The sequence below is a fragment of the Echinops telfairi genome, unplaced genomic scaffold (genome assembly GCF_000313985.2).
Source record: "Echinops telfairi isolate 266 unplaced genomic scaffold, ASM31398v2 ScPeMD7_7468;HRSCAF=8506_0, whole genome shotgun sequence".
In the NCBI taxonomy this organism is placed as follows: Eukaryota; Metazoa; Chordata; class Mammalia; order Afrosoricida; family Tenrecidae; genus Echinops; species Echinops telfairi.
Genome location: NW_022111369.1, coordinates 58,747,165 through 58,762,967, shown reverse-complemented (window position 1 = coordinate 58,762,967; position 15,803 = coordinate 58,747,165). Strand labels below are relative to the sequence as shown.

The 15,803-nt window shown below is 37.0% G+C and overlaps 1 protein-coding gene across 3 annotated transcripts in view; it reads right to left on the bottom strand.

Moving 5' to 3' along the window:
* The window catches only part of GUF1 (GTP binding elongation factor GUF1), a 20,501-nt gene extending 5,786 nt beyond the window's left edge, over nt 1-14,715 (bottom strand). The window contains exons 1-13 of one of the 3 annotated variants that reach the window (XM_013004853.3): nt 14,420-14,715; nt 13,423-13,534; nt 13,135-13,283; nt 12,376-12,456; nt 10,967-11,044; nt 10,092-10,175; nt 8,084-8,148; nt 7,417-7,620; nt 5,529-5,668; nt 4,390-4,513; nt 3,078-3,210; nt 1,301-1,444; nt 227-360 (exon numbers count right to left, since the gene is read on the bottom strand). In XM_013004853.3, the coding sequence (XP_012860307.2) occupies nt 227-360; nt 1,301-1,444; nt 3,078-3,210; nt 4,390-4,513; nt 5,529-5,668; nt 7,417-7,620; nt 8,084-8,148; nt 10,092-10,175; nt 10,967-11,044; nt 12,376-12,456; nt 13,135-13,283; nt 13,423-13,534; nt 14,420-14,572 (1,601 nt within the window). In that variant the 5' untranslated portion in view covers nt 14,573-14,715. Of the gene's footprint in view, nt 1-226; nt 361-1,300; nt 1,445-3,077; nt 3,211-4,389; nt 4,514-5,528; nt 5,669-7,416; nt 7,621-8,083; nt 8,149-10,091; nt 10,176-10,966; nt 11,045-12,375; nt 12,457-13,134; nt 13,284-13,422; nt 13,540-14,282; nt 14,376-14,419 lie in introns of those variants that run through there. The other 2 variants (XM_045284118.1, XM_045284119.1) reach the window with 2 other exon arrangements.
* Nucleotides 14,716-15,803: the final 1,088 nt, after the last annotated feature.

Below are 15,803 nucleotides of genomic sequence, written 5' to 3'. Positions count from 1 at the left end.
AAAAAAAGAGCTAATAGTTGGAGCTGACCATTTCCCCCTAAGCTAATTCAGGTACTCTGTGACACCTGTATGGCTCCTCCTGGCACTTAGCTTTTCTAATCTTAAGAGCCTGATTTGCATGTTTTCAAGGCAGTTGAACCTGATAAATAAATTTAGTATTAGTATACATTACTGGAAAATATTTCAAAAATTTGTCCAGGGATTTGAGTTTTCCATTAAATGTTACCTAGCATATCCAGAAGATAAAGATTTCAAGGAATCATAAAAATCCACCACAATTTCATTCAAAGGAAAGAGATATTGAAGCATAACTCTATTTTGATCAATATACACCATATTCTTCTGAACTGCTCTTCGAGCCTAAGAGGGAGAGAAAATAATCACTTAACTATATATAACCAATTCAAATATTGAATTAAGTCAACATAGATAACAATGATCAAGTGGCAAATCCTATTACAACTCCTGATAATAGTGGAAAGAAACTAAATATTCCTGTAACAGTATAGTAAATTATTTTATAATGCCTAGCATCGCTTTTAATCTTTTCTTCATGATTAACTTTCTCTTTTCTAGTTACAGTGTTTTATTTAATAAGGAATCAAATGAAAGTAGAGACCAGAGGCTTATTGAACAACAAAGGAACTGTAGACCCTGAGAAGCCTAGTATGTGAGGCAGAATTCAAATTCAAGTTCCCAGTCACCATTTGAGAGTTCTTTCCAAATGGTAATTGCCTTTCCCCTATCTGGAACCCTTGAACCATTTTAACTTGTCTTTGAAACTATGTCCAATTTCGAGTATGCAAGATAGCTTATGTATTTCCACCTACTCAGAATAAATAAACATCACATTTCTTTTGTGTTAAATGTGTGCATTAACACCTGACAAAAAAAACTGATCACATTTTTCTTATTTAAAATAAAGTCTATATTTAGCTACATCCATATGTACAGCTAAAGAAGCCCTTGCGATTCTGTCGACGAGGCACGAGGCCACTAGCCAGAAGATCATACTTGAAACTCACTCATGAAATAAAAATGAGACTGTCTGCGCCTTTAAAGATTTACAGCTTCGGAAATCTTACATGGGGTTGCTATGAGTCAGAATCGACGTGAAAGCAGGGAGTGTGTACACAGATTTTGTGTGTGTGTGTAGATATAAAAGTATCTATGAGACAGTTTAATTTAAAGTTTAAAATGCTTAGCAAAAATATATTTTTCAAACGACTATGAACTAATGTTTCAGATGACTAATGCATACTTTTGTATTAAACTGGATTTAATATAGGTACTTTTATACCTGGCAAAGCATCAGTATTTTTCCAATGTATTCGTCTGGTGTGATAATAGTACCCAAAACAACTGGCTCCAAATACTCTGTTACTTTTGATCTCTCAGGGAATTGTGCAGGATTGATGATTGTTATTTCTTTTTCTCTATATTCCTAAAAATCAGAGAGAAAATAAGAGAAAGCCCACAATAGTTAAGAGCATCTCTTAATATAAAAAGTATACTATTTCATAAAAAGTAGTAATTAACTTACTGTACGGCTGGGATTTACTTAGCTAATGATTTATTAGAATTAACAAAGGGATTAAGCTAGAATTTTATTGCAGCACACTTCAAATTTTTTAAAAACCCTATAATAACATCTTAATCATTGTAATGGTATAAAAATGAAGACATAAAAAAGTTGAAAAAAATACTTCATACTGGTTCACAAAGTCTTTCACTGATATGTTCAAAGACCTGGAGTTAAAACCAGAAGAGTAGTAAACGCTAAGCATTTCTCAAGCTAAAAGAACTGAAGAAAAATGTCAATCCTTTACTTGCAATATTGAACAATTCTAAAGGCAAATACTGAATGGTACAGGAATCAACAAAAGATAGATATAATACAGAGTCACTGTGCCAAAAAGACGTGGTACACATCCGAACATTTCAGGAGATACCAGCAACCGAGAACGGTAAGGGACGCGGTCCAAGCTGCACTGAAGGCACAAATGAAATCGAGATTCCAGAAATTGATGTAATACCAATTAGAGTAAGGGCATAGAACACTAGAAGTACATACTCTTCTATGCCCAGAGATTTGAAAACAGCTACCTAGCCAATAGATTGGAAGAAGTCCACATCTGTGCCCATTCCAAAGAAAGATGATCATCAAACTATACAATGAAACAGTATGATTTATATCACAAGTAAATTTTTGCTTAAGATCATTTAAAAAATGGTTGCAGCTGTACATGACAGTGAACTGTCAGAAATTCAAGCCAGATGCAGAAGAGGACCTGGAACGAGGGATATCCTGGCTGAGGTCAGGTGGACGTTGAGGACAGCAAGTGTGATGAAGGTACTGATTGGCACAGTGGCTGCAACTATGGGCTCAAATATAACTACAGTGGGACTGGGCAATGTTTTGTTCTTTTGTACATAGAGTTGCTATAATCAGAGAAACAACTTCTAAATAATGTGTTCTTGTTATTGAAATTTATTAAATACATCTCATTTACTGTTTGAAAGTGTAGTTGAAGAATACTTTTAATCTGCCTCATAGGGCATAATCATAGCGCTCACTGTAACTGTAACCACTAAAATAAATTTCTTGCTGTAAATTATTTGCCAGTACCAAAGTCAGTATTTGCTGAAAATATTGCCACTTAAATGTAACTTATTTCCTCTAGAATTAATGTAAAATCTAAAAATGCCCAGTGCCATGTAAGAATATGTCACTTCTTGTACATTACCCATTACATAAATTATATATATTTTTTCATGTGTTGGATTTAGAAAAGTATTGTCATCACTTAATCTAGTCCCCCCCCCCACCAAATAACAGAATGTTTGTACAATGAAGATTACCAGGTTAAGTAAAATATTGCAGAAAAGAGTTTGAATTACTTTATAGATAATAATATGGATAAAATTTGCAAATTTTGCTATTTCTTTTTAAAAATTAACTACCTAATTAGGATAATAGCTAGGATGCTAACAGCATACTAAAAAGGTTTATCTTGCATTCTGCAATACACGCATGTTTCCTCCTGTAATTTTCATAAAAATACTAATTATAGTACCTTTATCAATTTTGCTGATGAAAGGACAGCTTTATAGGGAACAGTGGGAGTTGTCAAAATAACAGAAGCATTGTATTCTTGCTCTAGCCGCTGGTTGAAAACTTCCATATGCAAGAGTCCAAGAAATCCCAACCTGCAAGGGATACGAGCAAATTCCATGTTTATTTCTCAATGACAATATTCTCTTTGATAAACATGTTGATTGAGGGGTACCCCCCACACCCCTAAAAAAGAAAAAAAGCTAACCTGGGCAGAGCTTTCATAGTACACATTTTTCCCGCTAGATGAGCATCGAGCAACTTGCTTTTTGCACCCAGTGGCCTCGCCTGGGAAGATTCTCTATGGTCTCAGTGAATTTTTATGTAAAAGCTATTATGCTCAACCTCATTTTTTGTGATGGCTCATTTAAGAGAACAGTGTGCAGCTGTGAAATTCTGTTTCCCGCTTAGGAAAATGCAGCAGAAACTATTGTGATTTGAACACAGCTTACATGGACAGCACTATGGGGAAAACTCAAGAATACAAGTGAAATGATTGATGACAAGCTCTTTCTGGACATCTGTCACCTTCCCAAAGGAAGAAAATGTCGAATCACAGTGCATTTAGAATTCATTCCACCAGGTCAGACTGTTAATCAAGCTTTCTATTTAGAGGTTCTGAAAATGTTGCATAACAGTGTGTGACCAAAAAAAACCTCATTTGTGACCACAATGCACCTGCTCACGCAGCCATCTCAGTGTGCCCGTTTATGGAAAAAAACAGCATGCCTCACTTGCTCTATGCACCTGACCCACCTGACCTTGCTCTGTGTGACAGCAATTTGATGACTTAGAAGAGGTGAAAATAAATGAGGGAGGTGCGGGCAGCCACCCCAACAGATGAGCTTGAAAAATGTTCAAAGAATGGAATTACATATCTGACAAATGTAAAATGGAGAGTACTTAGGTGTTAAGGTTGCTTCTGAAAAATATTTAAAGACATAACCTTGGGGGTAAAAAATTCCAGGGTTTTTCTGGTACCCCTTTCTACTTATGAGGAATTTCTCAAAGGAGAAATTCAACCAAGTGACATCAATTAAAGGTGATTCAAATAAGATTTTAAATTTTAATAAAATAAGATTCAAATCATTTATCTGGAACCACTATGTAACAGCCACGCTATGCCAATCCATGGAGTGATTGGCAGACATAAATTGTTTTAATTCATTTTTACACTAATATGAACTTACCTTCAGAAATGTTCAAGAGCTCTGAACCACTTCAACTTTACTTTTCTATCAAAACAGGATTCTGTAATGCAAACTGAGTCTTACCTCCAGCCAGCACCTAAAGCAAGGCTACTATCCCGATGAACTGTGACACTAGAGTCATTTAAAGTCAGTTTTTCTACAGCACTCTTGAGGTTATTATATTCAGATTGGTCAATGGGGTACATTCCTGGGGACACAATGAATTCTAATTACCATAGGTGATAAGATGCCTACAGTCCTAATCTAATATACAATGCTACCAAGTACAATATTAATCATTTAACTTTTACATTACTTTCCTATTAGTTCATTGACAAAATACTAATTTGCTAAGTAATAATATTGTGTTGGCTTCAAAGTATTTTATATGTTATGATCCTTAAGTAAATTTAAAACTAGATTCATACACCAATTTATTTATGTATATAGCATTTATATATCCTTGGCTAATTAAGAAAATACATTGTATAGTAAAAAATAGTACGTCATTTTGTAACCATAAACTCTCAGTAGCTAAATATTAAGAACAGAAACAAAAACTACACTGAACTTTGAATTTCTAAAACATTTCCAAAATTGAAGACATTCTTAGAAATTATGATTCTTGAATCTTTTACATCTGACACATCTGAAGCTCATATCCATGAAGTCCTCCAAAATCGAAATGACTGACTCTGTTAAACATGGGGATTAAGTTTTTAATTCCCAATGAGAGAAACTACAGGGAGGAAAGTAAAGGCTGGTCACTGAAAAAAGTTTTCAAAAACCTGCCCACATCTCAGCACTGCATAATACACTTAAAGTAATACACACGAGGTGAAATTATTCTGTCATGTGCATACCACTATAAAACAGTATTAAAGAAAAGCCAGCTAAGAGGAAGGCATTCAGTGAGTGTCTACTCATAATAATTTAAAACTTTTTAGCTAAGAAAATGTTTCAGCTACAAACTGGACTAACTCCTAAAGAAACAAAGTAAATTCCTATCACAATGCTGTTCATTATTTTAGTTTACTTCTTAGAAGATGTTGGAAGTAATTTCCATATAAAGTTACATCACTACACAGGAAAGTATAAACTGAGATGTAAACACACACATAAACCAACTAAAAAGTACATGCTCACATTAGCAGTGACTTATTTATCGTCTAGTCCCTCTTTATTTCACAGGCTTTCAACCTCTGATTTTAAGAGCTCCTCACCTGCAAATACCATTGGTTTCGCTGATTTAAACCCAGGCAAGGGATCCACTGGTTGCTTATGAAAATATAATGTATCTCCTATTTGTGCTTCAGTAACATTTTTCATCCCAGCAATCAGATAGCCCACTTGTCCTGCATATCTAAATAAAATTATTATATGGAAATGATATTTATTGCTCTTTGTATTTCAAGGGCATACACATAATTAGTTCCACCTTCTCAGGAAACTATCACACACTTTGCAAACAAAACCTGGTCAAACAGAAAATATGTGCTACATATCAAGTCTTAAATTCTAAGGTTTATCAGCAAAAACCCTACCATGCCTGCCTGCAGTGCATTAACCCAGGACTTCTGCAACCAGTTTAAGAACTTCTTCGTGATGCAATGACATCAGTAAATGCAGACGCACAGAACTTTCTGTAATGTCTATCTCATTAATTCGTTGTTACAAATGTGCATTAAGAGAAACAAACAAACAAACAAACAAACAAACAATTTTTGAAGATGCGGAAACAATGTCAACTCTCAACCCAACCTGACATTTATTCAATGTTCCTCTTGTAGGAAAAGAGCAAATTCCAAGATTTCATAGTTTCAGCTTAAGTTTAAAAGAAGAAAAGTAAATTCCTGAGCACGTCTTGTCTAAGAATATAATCAACTGATTCCCTAACACCTTCAAAAAGAAATAAAATTTAGAATGATGTAGGAGAACCTTAACCAATATTCGGTAAATTTCTTAGTGTATATGAACGTGAGAATAGAGACTCACTTGCTGGGGGGGCGGGTAGGGTGTGAATTCTGACAGCGCTGGTGTATGAGAACCTTGACCAATGTTCAGTAAAATTCTTAGTGAATATGAACGTGAGAATAGAGAGACTCACTTGCCAGGGGTGGGTGGGGAGGGGTGTGAATTCTGACAGCGCTGGCGTTTAGACATACACGATTAGACCCTGAAATGTGACCTGTAATCCAGTACCTGACATAGAGCAAACCAAACAAACCACAGCCATGGAGTCAATTCCAATTCATAGTGAACCTCTAAGGGATTCCCGAGGTGGTAAATCTTTACAGAAGCAGGTAGCCTCATCTCTCCTGAAGACCAGGGTTTGACCTGCACACCGTGTGGTTAGCAGGCCAACACTACTGGCCAGTACCACCCCAAGGCTCCTTTGACATAGAAAAGGAAGTGAAAAATAAATACATAAAACAATAGCTAACTCACACTGCCTTGCTAGCCCATCTTTATCACGAGTTCTAATTAATCAAGGTTTTGCCATGCATTCTACACTACAGTATACTAAAATATCACTTCTTTTACTGCCTTCATGTTGAAAAGTAGCAGGGGCTTCAAGACGTTCATGAAAAAATTCCATTTTCTTTTCATTATATTTATCCACAAACTTTCTGAGGCTCCCAGAGTTTTCTATATTAGTTTCATTATATTTCACATAGCCAATTCTGGGCATTAACTCTATGTTAAACATAATTGCTCCGCAGGTTTTTTACGGCTGTGATGATTTTGGAAGCAGATTGCCAGGCCAATCTCCCAAAATGGCTCTGTGTGGGTCTGAACTGCCAACCTTTGGGCTAATGGTCAATAGCTTAGCTATCTGTGCTACCCTGGGACTCCTACATATTTATGTCGATGAAATAGTTATGAAAAGTTAAATGGCAGCTATGGTTAGCCATTAAAATAAACATATCAATTATATTTTAATTCATAGAAGTTTCTATTATCCTTCACATATGAAATTCCTTTTGGCAAAGCATTTACTTTATAGCTATATTAAATAATCATTTTTGTTTTGATTTTTTTCCAAGTTGAGAATAAGGTAAGACAGAAACACACACACATTTATTCTAATTACTAGTAGAGATTACTTACAATTTATGAGTTGGTTGCTCATTAGGACGCAGAATTCCTACTTCATTAACTTCATAGGACTTTTGAGTATGTGCAGATACAATTTTATCTCCTTTGCAAACTACTCCATCAAATAATGCTATATTGGCTATCACACCTCTATACTGGTCAAAAGTGGAGTCAAATACCAAAGCTCTCAGGGGGTTTTTGTAATGCACTTTAGGACTACAAAGGACAAGTCAAAAATAAACGCACACATATTAAATTAAAATATTCAAAAGTGTCTATTTTTAACTGACATATACTTAATTTTAGTATTACTATTCCCAAGAGCAAAAACAGATACTCCAAATAATCAAAAGGACTTTTAAAATAAAAGGCACAATGCTTTTCAAATGTTAGATTTAAATCATCAGTTTAAAATAAATTATCCCTTTTCATTAAAAAAAAATGATGAATTAATTTTGTTCAGTACTAACATTTTATCAATGTACTGAAGTCTTTTTATCATACCTGCTTTTTCTTACTTTACTCTAATTGCCTTCTACAAATTACTAAATATTAAAAACTTACTCTCATTTATCAATGTCATTTGTCATAGACACTAAAATAACAGATCAAACTGATAGTTGCTGGGCTATTAAATCAATATAAATGAACAGTAAAAAGAAACCAGCAAAATACTTACGGTGGTATTTTTTCAATGACTGCCTGAAGAACTCTTTCCACGTTTGTTCCAAGTTTAGCAGAAATCTGTAAGTATGCATATGAAAAAATAAGCACATAAAAAAGATACTTTTCTATCCTGAAAACTATGAGTTATATTAGGAGTTGTAGATTTGTTCGAAGAGCATGGCAAAAGGAGGAAAAGCATAGTACTGACAAATGTTTTATTGTGTTTAGGTACACCTGTGGTTCTAAGGTTAAATTACAAGAACATTCTGATTATTGAAAGAGCAACAGACACTGAATTTTTTAAAATCTGGGTAATAATCCTAACTGCATGAAATATATGACTGAGAATAATATTTTTACATGTTGGAACTTAAAAGATCTCATCTGAAAAATAAAGCAATTAGTCATATATGTATTTTATTTATACATAATGTACAATTAACACAAATATTTGACCTCCCCAACATATATGTTAAAAAAGTGTGTATGGCATACATGCACCTATAAGGAATATTATTGTTTTATTGTTCACCCCAAAAATGCAGCCCAAAAGACAAATGCATGCCTGATGTTTGTCCACAAGATGATCTCTGGAGTGTCGATTTAAAATCCATTCAGTGAACACCACCTCTTATCCTTCCTTCCAGCTCATCTGCGTTAGACTAGGGTTTCTTGACTTTTAACATGATTCACATTCCAGCTGAGATAATGCTTTGTTGTGGGGGTTGCCCTGTGTATTCGTAGGATGTTCAACATCATCAATGGTCTCTACCAAGATGCCAGTGTCACACCCTTCTCCATTAGTGACAACTGAAAATGTATCCAGATACTGCCAATAGTCTTGGCGGTGGGGGGTACAGGCAAGGAAGGGTGTTAGAATCACCCTGCCTCAACTGAAAACTACTCCTCTAGTACCTTCTTGTAATAGATCACTACTTCTAAACCAAAATACCATTTTGCTTCTTTGCTTTCTCCCCATCTTTCCCAGCTGAGACTCAAAACTCTCACTGCCATCGAGTCAATGCTAACTCATAGAGGCCCTAATAGGGCCTAATACAGGCCCCAGTGAGTTTCTGAGAGTAACTCTTTATACGAGTAGAAAGCCCCATCTTTTTCCTGAGGAGCCAGTAGTTTCAAACTGCTGAACTTGCAGTTAGCAGCCCAACTTGGAACTGGTATACCACGAGGGCTCCTTTTTCTTCCCTTTCAGTTCAGCTACTCTATCACAAGCAGCTAGCAAACCTCAGCACTGACTGCATGCAATCTTGTCCCTTTACTATGTCTAAGAAAAGAGCAGCTAAATATTATTAACACAGAGGAAAATAACTCAGATCTCTACCTAGCATGTCCTAGCAGTTCCAGGAGATGTTCATCACCATTTTGTAAGAAGTTTATTTCATTCCATTTACTTTCACACATTTTTTTCACTCTGGCTAATCCAATCTCAGCTAATAATGTAACCTCTTAAGGAAACAGAAAACATCACAAAGTTCCTCACAAAATACAGGACGTCTCAGCATCTGTACCTACAACCTCTTCCACCTCTCACTACGGAGTATCCCCACGTGAGGTATTACCAAATTATATAAAATCAGCCATTGTGGTATAGTGACAGAAATAAACATACTTCACCATCTAAAATTTGTCTTTTCAATACCCAAAGGACAGTGAGAGTAGAAGCTAAGCATTATATTATTGCACTCACATATCTACTACACAAGCATGCAGCTCTATACATTTTGATCAATTATCACTCGAAAAGTAAATATTCAAATTTAAAATCACATGAACTTTGAATAAAATGAAAGCTATTGTTTCCTTAGATTGGTACTATATAATTCCAGTTATGATAAGGAAATAAAAAGCTTTTGGTAAGTATTAATAGAAAAGCAAAATTATCTTTGTCAAACTATAAAAATAATCTAATATCAGGCTATCAAATGCTATGAAATTTCACTTAGGCCATTTACCTAAAATGAAAAATATATATAGCCAATTGTATTTAAAAAAAGGTATTTTACCTTAATACATTCATCATGTGGGATATCAAACAACTTTTCAATTTGTTTTTCAACTCTTTCAGGATCTGCATTCTTCAAATCTATCTTAAAATAATAATAATCCATTATATCTTAATTAAAACAAAATGACAGCATTTGAAGATAGGTAAGTGCTTACCTGCTTTAACCTAAATGACTTCTCTGATTAAAAAAAAAAAGATCATAATATTCTACATATAAACAATATAATTTAACAAATATGACCACTGGAAAACAGAGGTCAGACAGCACAGCATGTCTGACTCGTCAAGATAGAGGAGTTCAATGATCACTTTTAGATTAGCACCATATGCAGTGACCTTATAAGCTAAGCATATACCAGCATTAGAACATAAAGCTCTAATAGACTGACAACAACCCATCTAACTTATGGGCAGTCTTGCCTCTATTACATTTAACTGCAAACATAAAGAAGCATTACTTAATGTAATGCATAGTTTCAAATTGAGATTCTTAATTTGATAATTTAAAAATATAAAAGTGGAGGCTTACCAACATGTTTAATTCTTACTGTTATGGTTCATGTTTCATGTATTATAATTGTTTCTAGATCATAAGCTAGATATGTAAATCTTTCTAGATCTTAAGCTCCTTTTCATTTCCTGTGTATGGTTTAGTGTGACACAGTTTGACACACATAGTTTGTATCCCTTTACTAAAGAAACAGCCCTCCATCACTCTGGGCATCTATATGCAGTGGTATAGTGGCTTGAATTGCAATTCTACCACATATAAGTCATAGTAATATAGAACTTTTTTAAAGTGTGCAGGCCACATTAAACTCATATGCTTTTAGAATGTGAAACAATAAATAGCGATTGTTGTCTCATAATTACCTTGTTTATAACTGGAATTACTGATAGCTGTGCTTCAAAGGCAAGAAAGAAGTTTGCTACAGTTTGGGCTTGAATTCCCTGAAAATACCAAAACACAAGACAGAGATGACTATCCATCTGTCACCAAGCCACTCAATGCCATTCCATACATGCTTATTAGAACTGAAGTTTTCTGTCACTTTCATAGCTACCCTTCCTATTTCTCTCTCCAGTTTATCTACTGGGGGACAAACAAAACGAATTCAGCTAACAGCAAAGCAATAACTACACCAAGCTAAGGGAAACAAAACCATAAATATTCCACATAGTTTGATCTAGCAGTACTGGGGAAACTGGGACACTCAGATTTCCATGTCTCCAGATATCGTTTGTGACACTTTTAGTGCCCACACCGTTTATGGAGGCCCTCTTTGTGCTAGGCACTGTGTTCAGTACTGGAGACATTTCAAAGCCTACTAGGGAGCACAGTGGTCTGATGCAGTTTATAAAGCTTCTCCTCGCACCCAGACTACCCAAATCCAACCCTATTATTTAGCTGATTCCAACGCATGGTGACCCCGACACTTGTACTCGCGTAGAACTGTGCCAGTGTTTTCTTGGTGGTAATCTTTAAGAACAGATTGTCAAGCCTTTCTTCGGAGGCTTGGTTCAAACCACCAACCTGTAAATTCATAGTCCAGTGCACTGTTTGCACCTCCAATTACCATTTATGAACCCTAGTACTATGTATGCAAGGTAGAGAATGTCATTTCCCAGTAGGATCACAGAGGGCTGAAGACATGATTAAAGACACACCTTTGGGCTTGGATGAAGCAATGAGAAAACTTACTTTATTTTTACTGTTGGTGATTATAGAAGAAAACATTTTTTGATATTTTTAAAATCTTAACAGTTCCAAAATTATCTTAAAATAATCCAAAATGTTCTAAAAACTATATATCATTTTCAAGTTCTCACAAAAACTAAATGGAAACCAGCTTATTAAAATTTTTTTATAAGATGCACTTATGAATATGACATACTTCTACCAAAAATACATCAATTTCTAAATTGTTAAGTGTGAAACTGATGATCTACTCTGTAAACCTTTACCCTTTTCACAATAAAGTTTAATACATTTTATCCAAAACACACCAACCTTAAGTTTCTTGAATAATATTTTTGATCAACTTTAAAGTTCTCACAAAACTCCCCCAAATTTTGGTGGGAATTCATATTTTATAAGATGAACTAGTCAAATTCATAAAATGCTCTAGAATACAACTTCAAACTGACAAGACGAAAGCATATGAGTATAGCTTAGTAATACAATCAATCAATCTTTTTCAAACATCTTGATATAGTTTTTAAAAAGCCTCTTAAAATAATCTAGATAGCATGTTGTACCATACAAAATGAAAAATATTCACCTCATTTGCATCAACCACAAGTAAAACACCCTGGCAGGCAGAGAGCGACCTGGATACTTCATAACTAAAATCAACATGGCCCTGCGTAAAAAAGAAAGAAAAATACCGACCTCAAAATGTTGGCTAGAATTTCTTTTTTTTTAAACTAATGGTCATTAAGGCAAATCTTTTGGCTCCACTTAACAAAATATTAAATACTTGTACAAACCTCTTATATTAACCTAGAACACCAAGATAAAGCAAAGGCCAAAAAACAAAAACCCAAACTTACTGCCATTGAGTTCACTCTCACAGTGACTCTACATGACAGAGTAGAACTGCCCCATGTGCGTTTCCAAGACTGTGAATCTTTAAATAAGTAGACCACCTCATCTATATCCTGTGGGGCTGCTAGTGATTTCGCAGCAGACCTCGCAGTTGGTAGGCCAATGGGTAACCCTTTATGCCACCAAACCTAAAGAAAACCCCTCAGTCACTATTGGGCTCCATAGCAATCCTAGGAAGCAGAAAGAAATGCTCCCTCCAGTGGTTTCCCAAGACTGTTACTCTTTACAGGAGTAGAGTGTCTCATCTTTTTCTTGTGAAGGGGCTGGTAGTTTTGAACTGCTGGCCTGTGGTTTAGCAGTCCAACAAACACCAGAGCTCCTTAAAAGCAGAGGTTGGTGCATAATACGAAATAAAAAATTAAACAAGATTTGCACAAATACAGAAAGTACAAGGTGGCTTTCAATATATACGCAAAATAAGTATAAAGCTTACAGGTGTATCAATAAGATTCAAAAGGTACTGCTTTCCTTCACAATTATAAAAGAGAGATGCTGTCTGTGCTTTAACCGTGATTCCTCTTTCTCGTTCCACTTGCAGTTTATCAAGAACTTGCTTATTATTCTTTGTTTTATCAATTGCCCCTATAAACAAAAACATTTATCGATTGGTATTTCTGAGTTGTTAAAAAACACTGCATATGAAATTAAAACCAAAAATTTAAAAAGCATGCTCAAAGTACAAATTATTCATTGCCATATATACTACAAAAAAAGAAGATACCTGTCAATTCCAGGAGTCTGTCAGCTAAAGTACTTTTGCCGTGATCCACATGTGCAATGATGCTGAAATTTCTAATATGGTCAGCCGGAAATCTAGACATGTCAAAATTTTCCTAGAAAGACAAGCATATTAATTATGAGTATAAATTTTATACAATATGAAACAAGTATGCCAAAACAAAGAATATTATGACAATCCTTTTGGAACAATTACATTTCTAGCATTTATTTTGTTCCTCTAAAAATAAAGATATATATGGCTAAATTCCTACAACAAGGAAAGTAACACATTAAACACGAACCCACTGTAGTCGCATATATCAACCCTATAGGACAGAGCAGAACTCTTATCTGAAAGAAATTCTGTCCCCAAGCGATTCCCAATTTGTTTACTGTGAATCAAACCTTACACCCCATTTAATTAAAGCAAGGGGACTGCATTGTTTTTTAGGGGGGTGGTGGAGGGGAGGGCTAGGAAGGAACTCTGACGTGCAAGGAGCCCATGTTGCATTGTGGGATACTAACAGTTGGTGGGGAAACCTTTAAGGTCTATGGTTCAAACCACCTGACACTCTGTGGGAGAACGGAGGGTTTCTGCTCTTATTAATATTGCCAGCCCCGTGAATAATTATCAGCTACTTCATCCTTATCCCACTTCACAAATTATGAAAACAAGTCACAGAAAGTTCAAGTGTGGGTCACAGGGACTGTAAACTTAAGAAAATGGAGATTAATACTAGCAGCTTTCTCAGGCGGCTTTCGGAATTAAATACAGACGCTTATGCTTAGACCAGAGCCTCGCAAAACAATCCGTTTCAGTCATATCATTACAAAATAAAAGTACACGGTTAAATGACTTGCCACACTCGTGATTTTTGCTGTGTCTTCCCTTATAGCATTGTAAGCTGTATTCAAGGTCGGAGGATGCCCTTTCCACTTCCAAGTTCACACCCTCTAAAGGGCTACTGTGTGGGTAGGAAGAGACGACTGATGGTCACCTGGTCCGCAGGGCGAAAGTGCCTGGCTGGAGCCCAGGACCACGCAGCGGACGGGCGGGTGTGAGCGCTGCCAGGTCCAAGCTGCCCCAGACTCGCGGTCCGCGGCGCGAGGGCGCCTCCACGGCGCCAGCCCCGGCCGGCTAGCACCCACATGGCCCCGGGCGGCCCGGCCGCGAGGAAGCAGTCCCACGGAACCACAGCGCCGTCCCGGGTGGCTCGTCTATCTTAACGCGGCCCCAGGCAAGGAATCGGAGCCGGAAAGCGAAGCGGAAGAAGCAGCACGGCCCAGCACCCTGCGACGAACGGCGCGGCGGGATCTCTACGCTGTCCGGTCGCAGACGTGACGTCACGGTCTGCTCGCGAGAGTTCGCGGGAGTCACGTGACGCGGACCGTTCCACTCCACAGGGGGAGGAGTCGTTACCGTGCCCTTTCATTGGGTGTGCTGACTTGAGCGCCGCTTCCCTTTCAATAGTTGGTTCTTTCTCAGGACAGCCTTGTGCGGTCCGTTCTGGTCACTGCGCCCACGGTACGCCCGCAGTGTGGACCGAGCGGCTCTCTGAAGAGCACCAGGTGGGGCGCAGGCTTCTTCCACCTGGAGGGGCTTCCGCAGCGTCGGGGCTCGCTGCTTCTCGGCATACTGTACTCCTAGCGGACAGCTGCACTATTAAGTCGGGAATGGAAGGTTGCGGATCTCAGGACAACGTTAGGACTGCGTCTGCGAATGACAAACTAATATTTGAATTGTTAAAATCACGATGTCAAAATACATTACCTGAGAAGTCTGGATCTAGCGGCTATCGCGCACCGGGGAACTAGGTGTGGTTTGTTAGTGTCCGCAGATGAGCAGTGCTCACACATGCACACAGCAGCCGATAGTGGAGTTTCGGTTTTATTAAAGCAAACAGTCCCTTCAAAAGGAATTACGTGCGTCTCCCCTCAGTTGAGATGAGGGTATTGTCTAGCTAGGGGAACTTTCCATTGCAGCTCTGCAGATAGTCAAGCAACTTTCTAATTCATTACTCAGTCTGTCCTTGGGTCTCTTGAATATCTTTCACATATCTTTGATCTGTGCTGCTGCTTTGGATACACTCCTGCATCAGGATTTCAAGTTTATCTGCAACTGCTCTGGGAAATATTTACAGCCCTGGAGTAGCTGTCAGCTACTTCATTCTTTACACTAGGGCCTGGCTCAAGAGTAAGTCAGGTGTTTGCCAAGCCAGTTCTCAGAGTCCTTTGATTATACCATTCTGGTAACCTCAAGAAGAGCCAGCATCCATTACAAGGTACATTCCTTATCATAAAACAAATAATACCAAAATTGACTATAACATCCTGGTTACCATAACAAGATTAACTACACTATTCTGATTATAAGATCCAAGG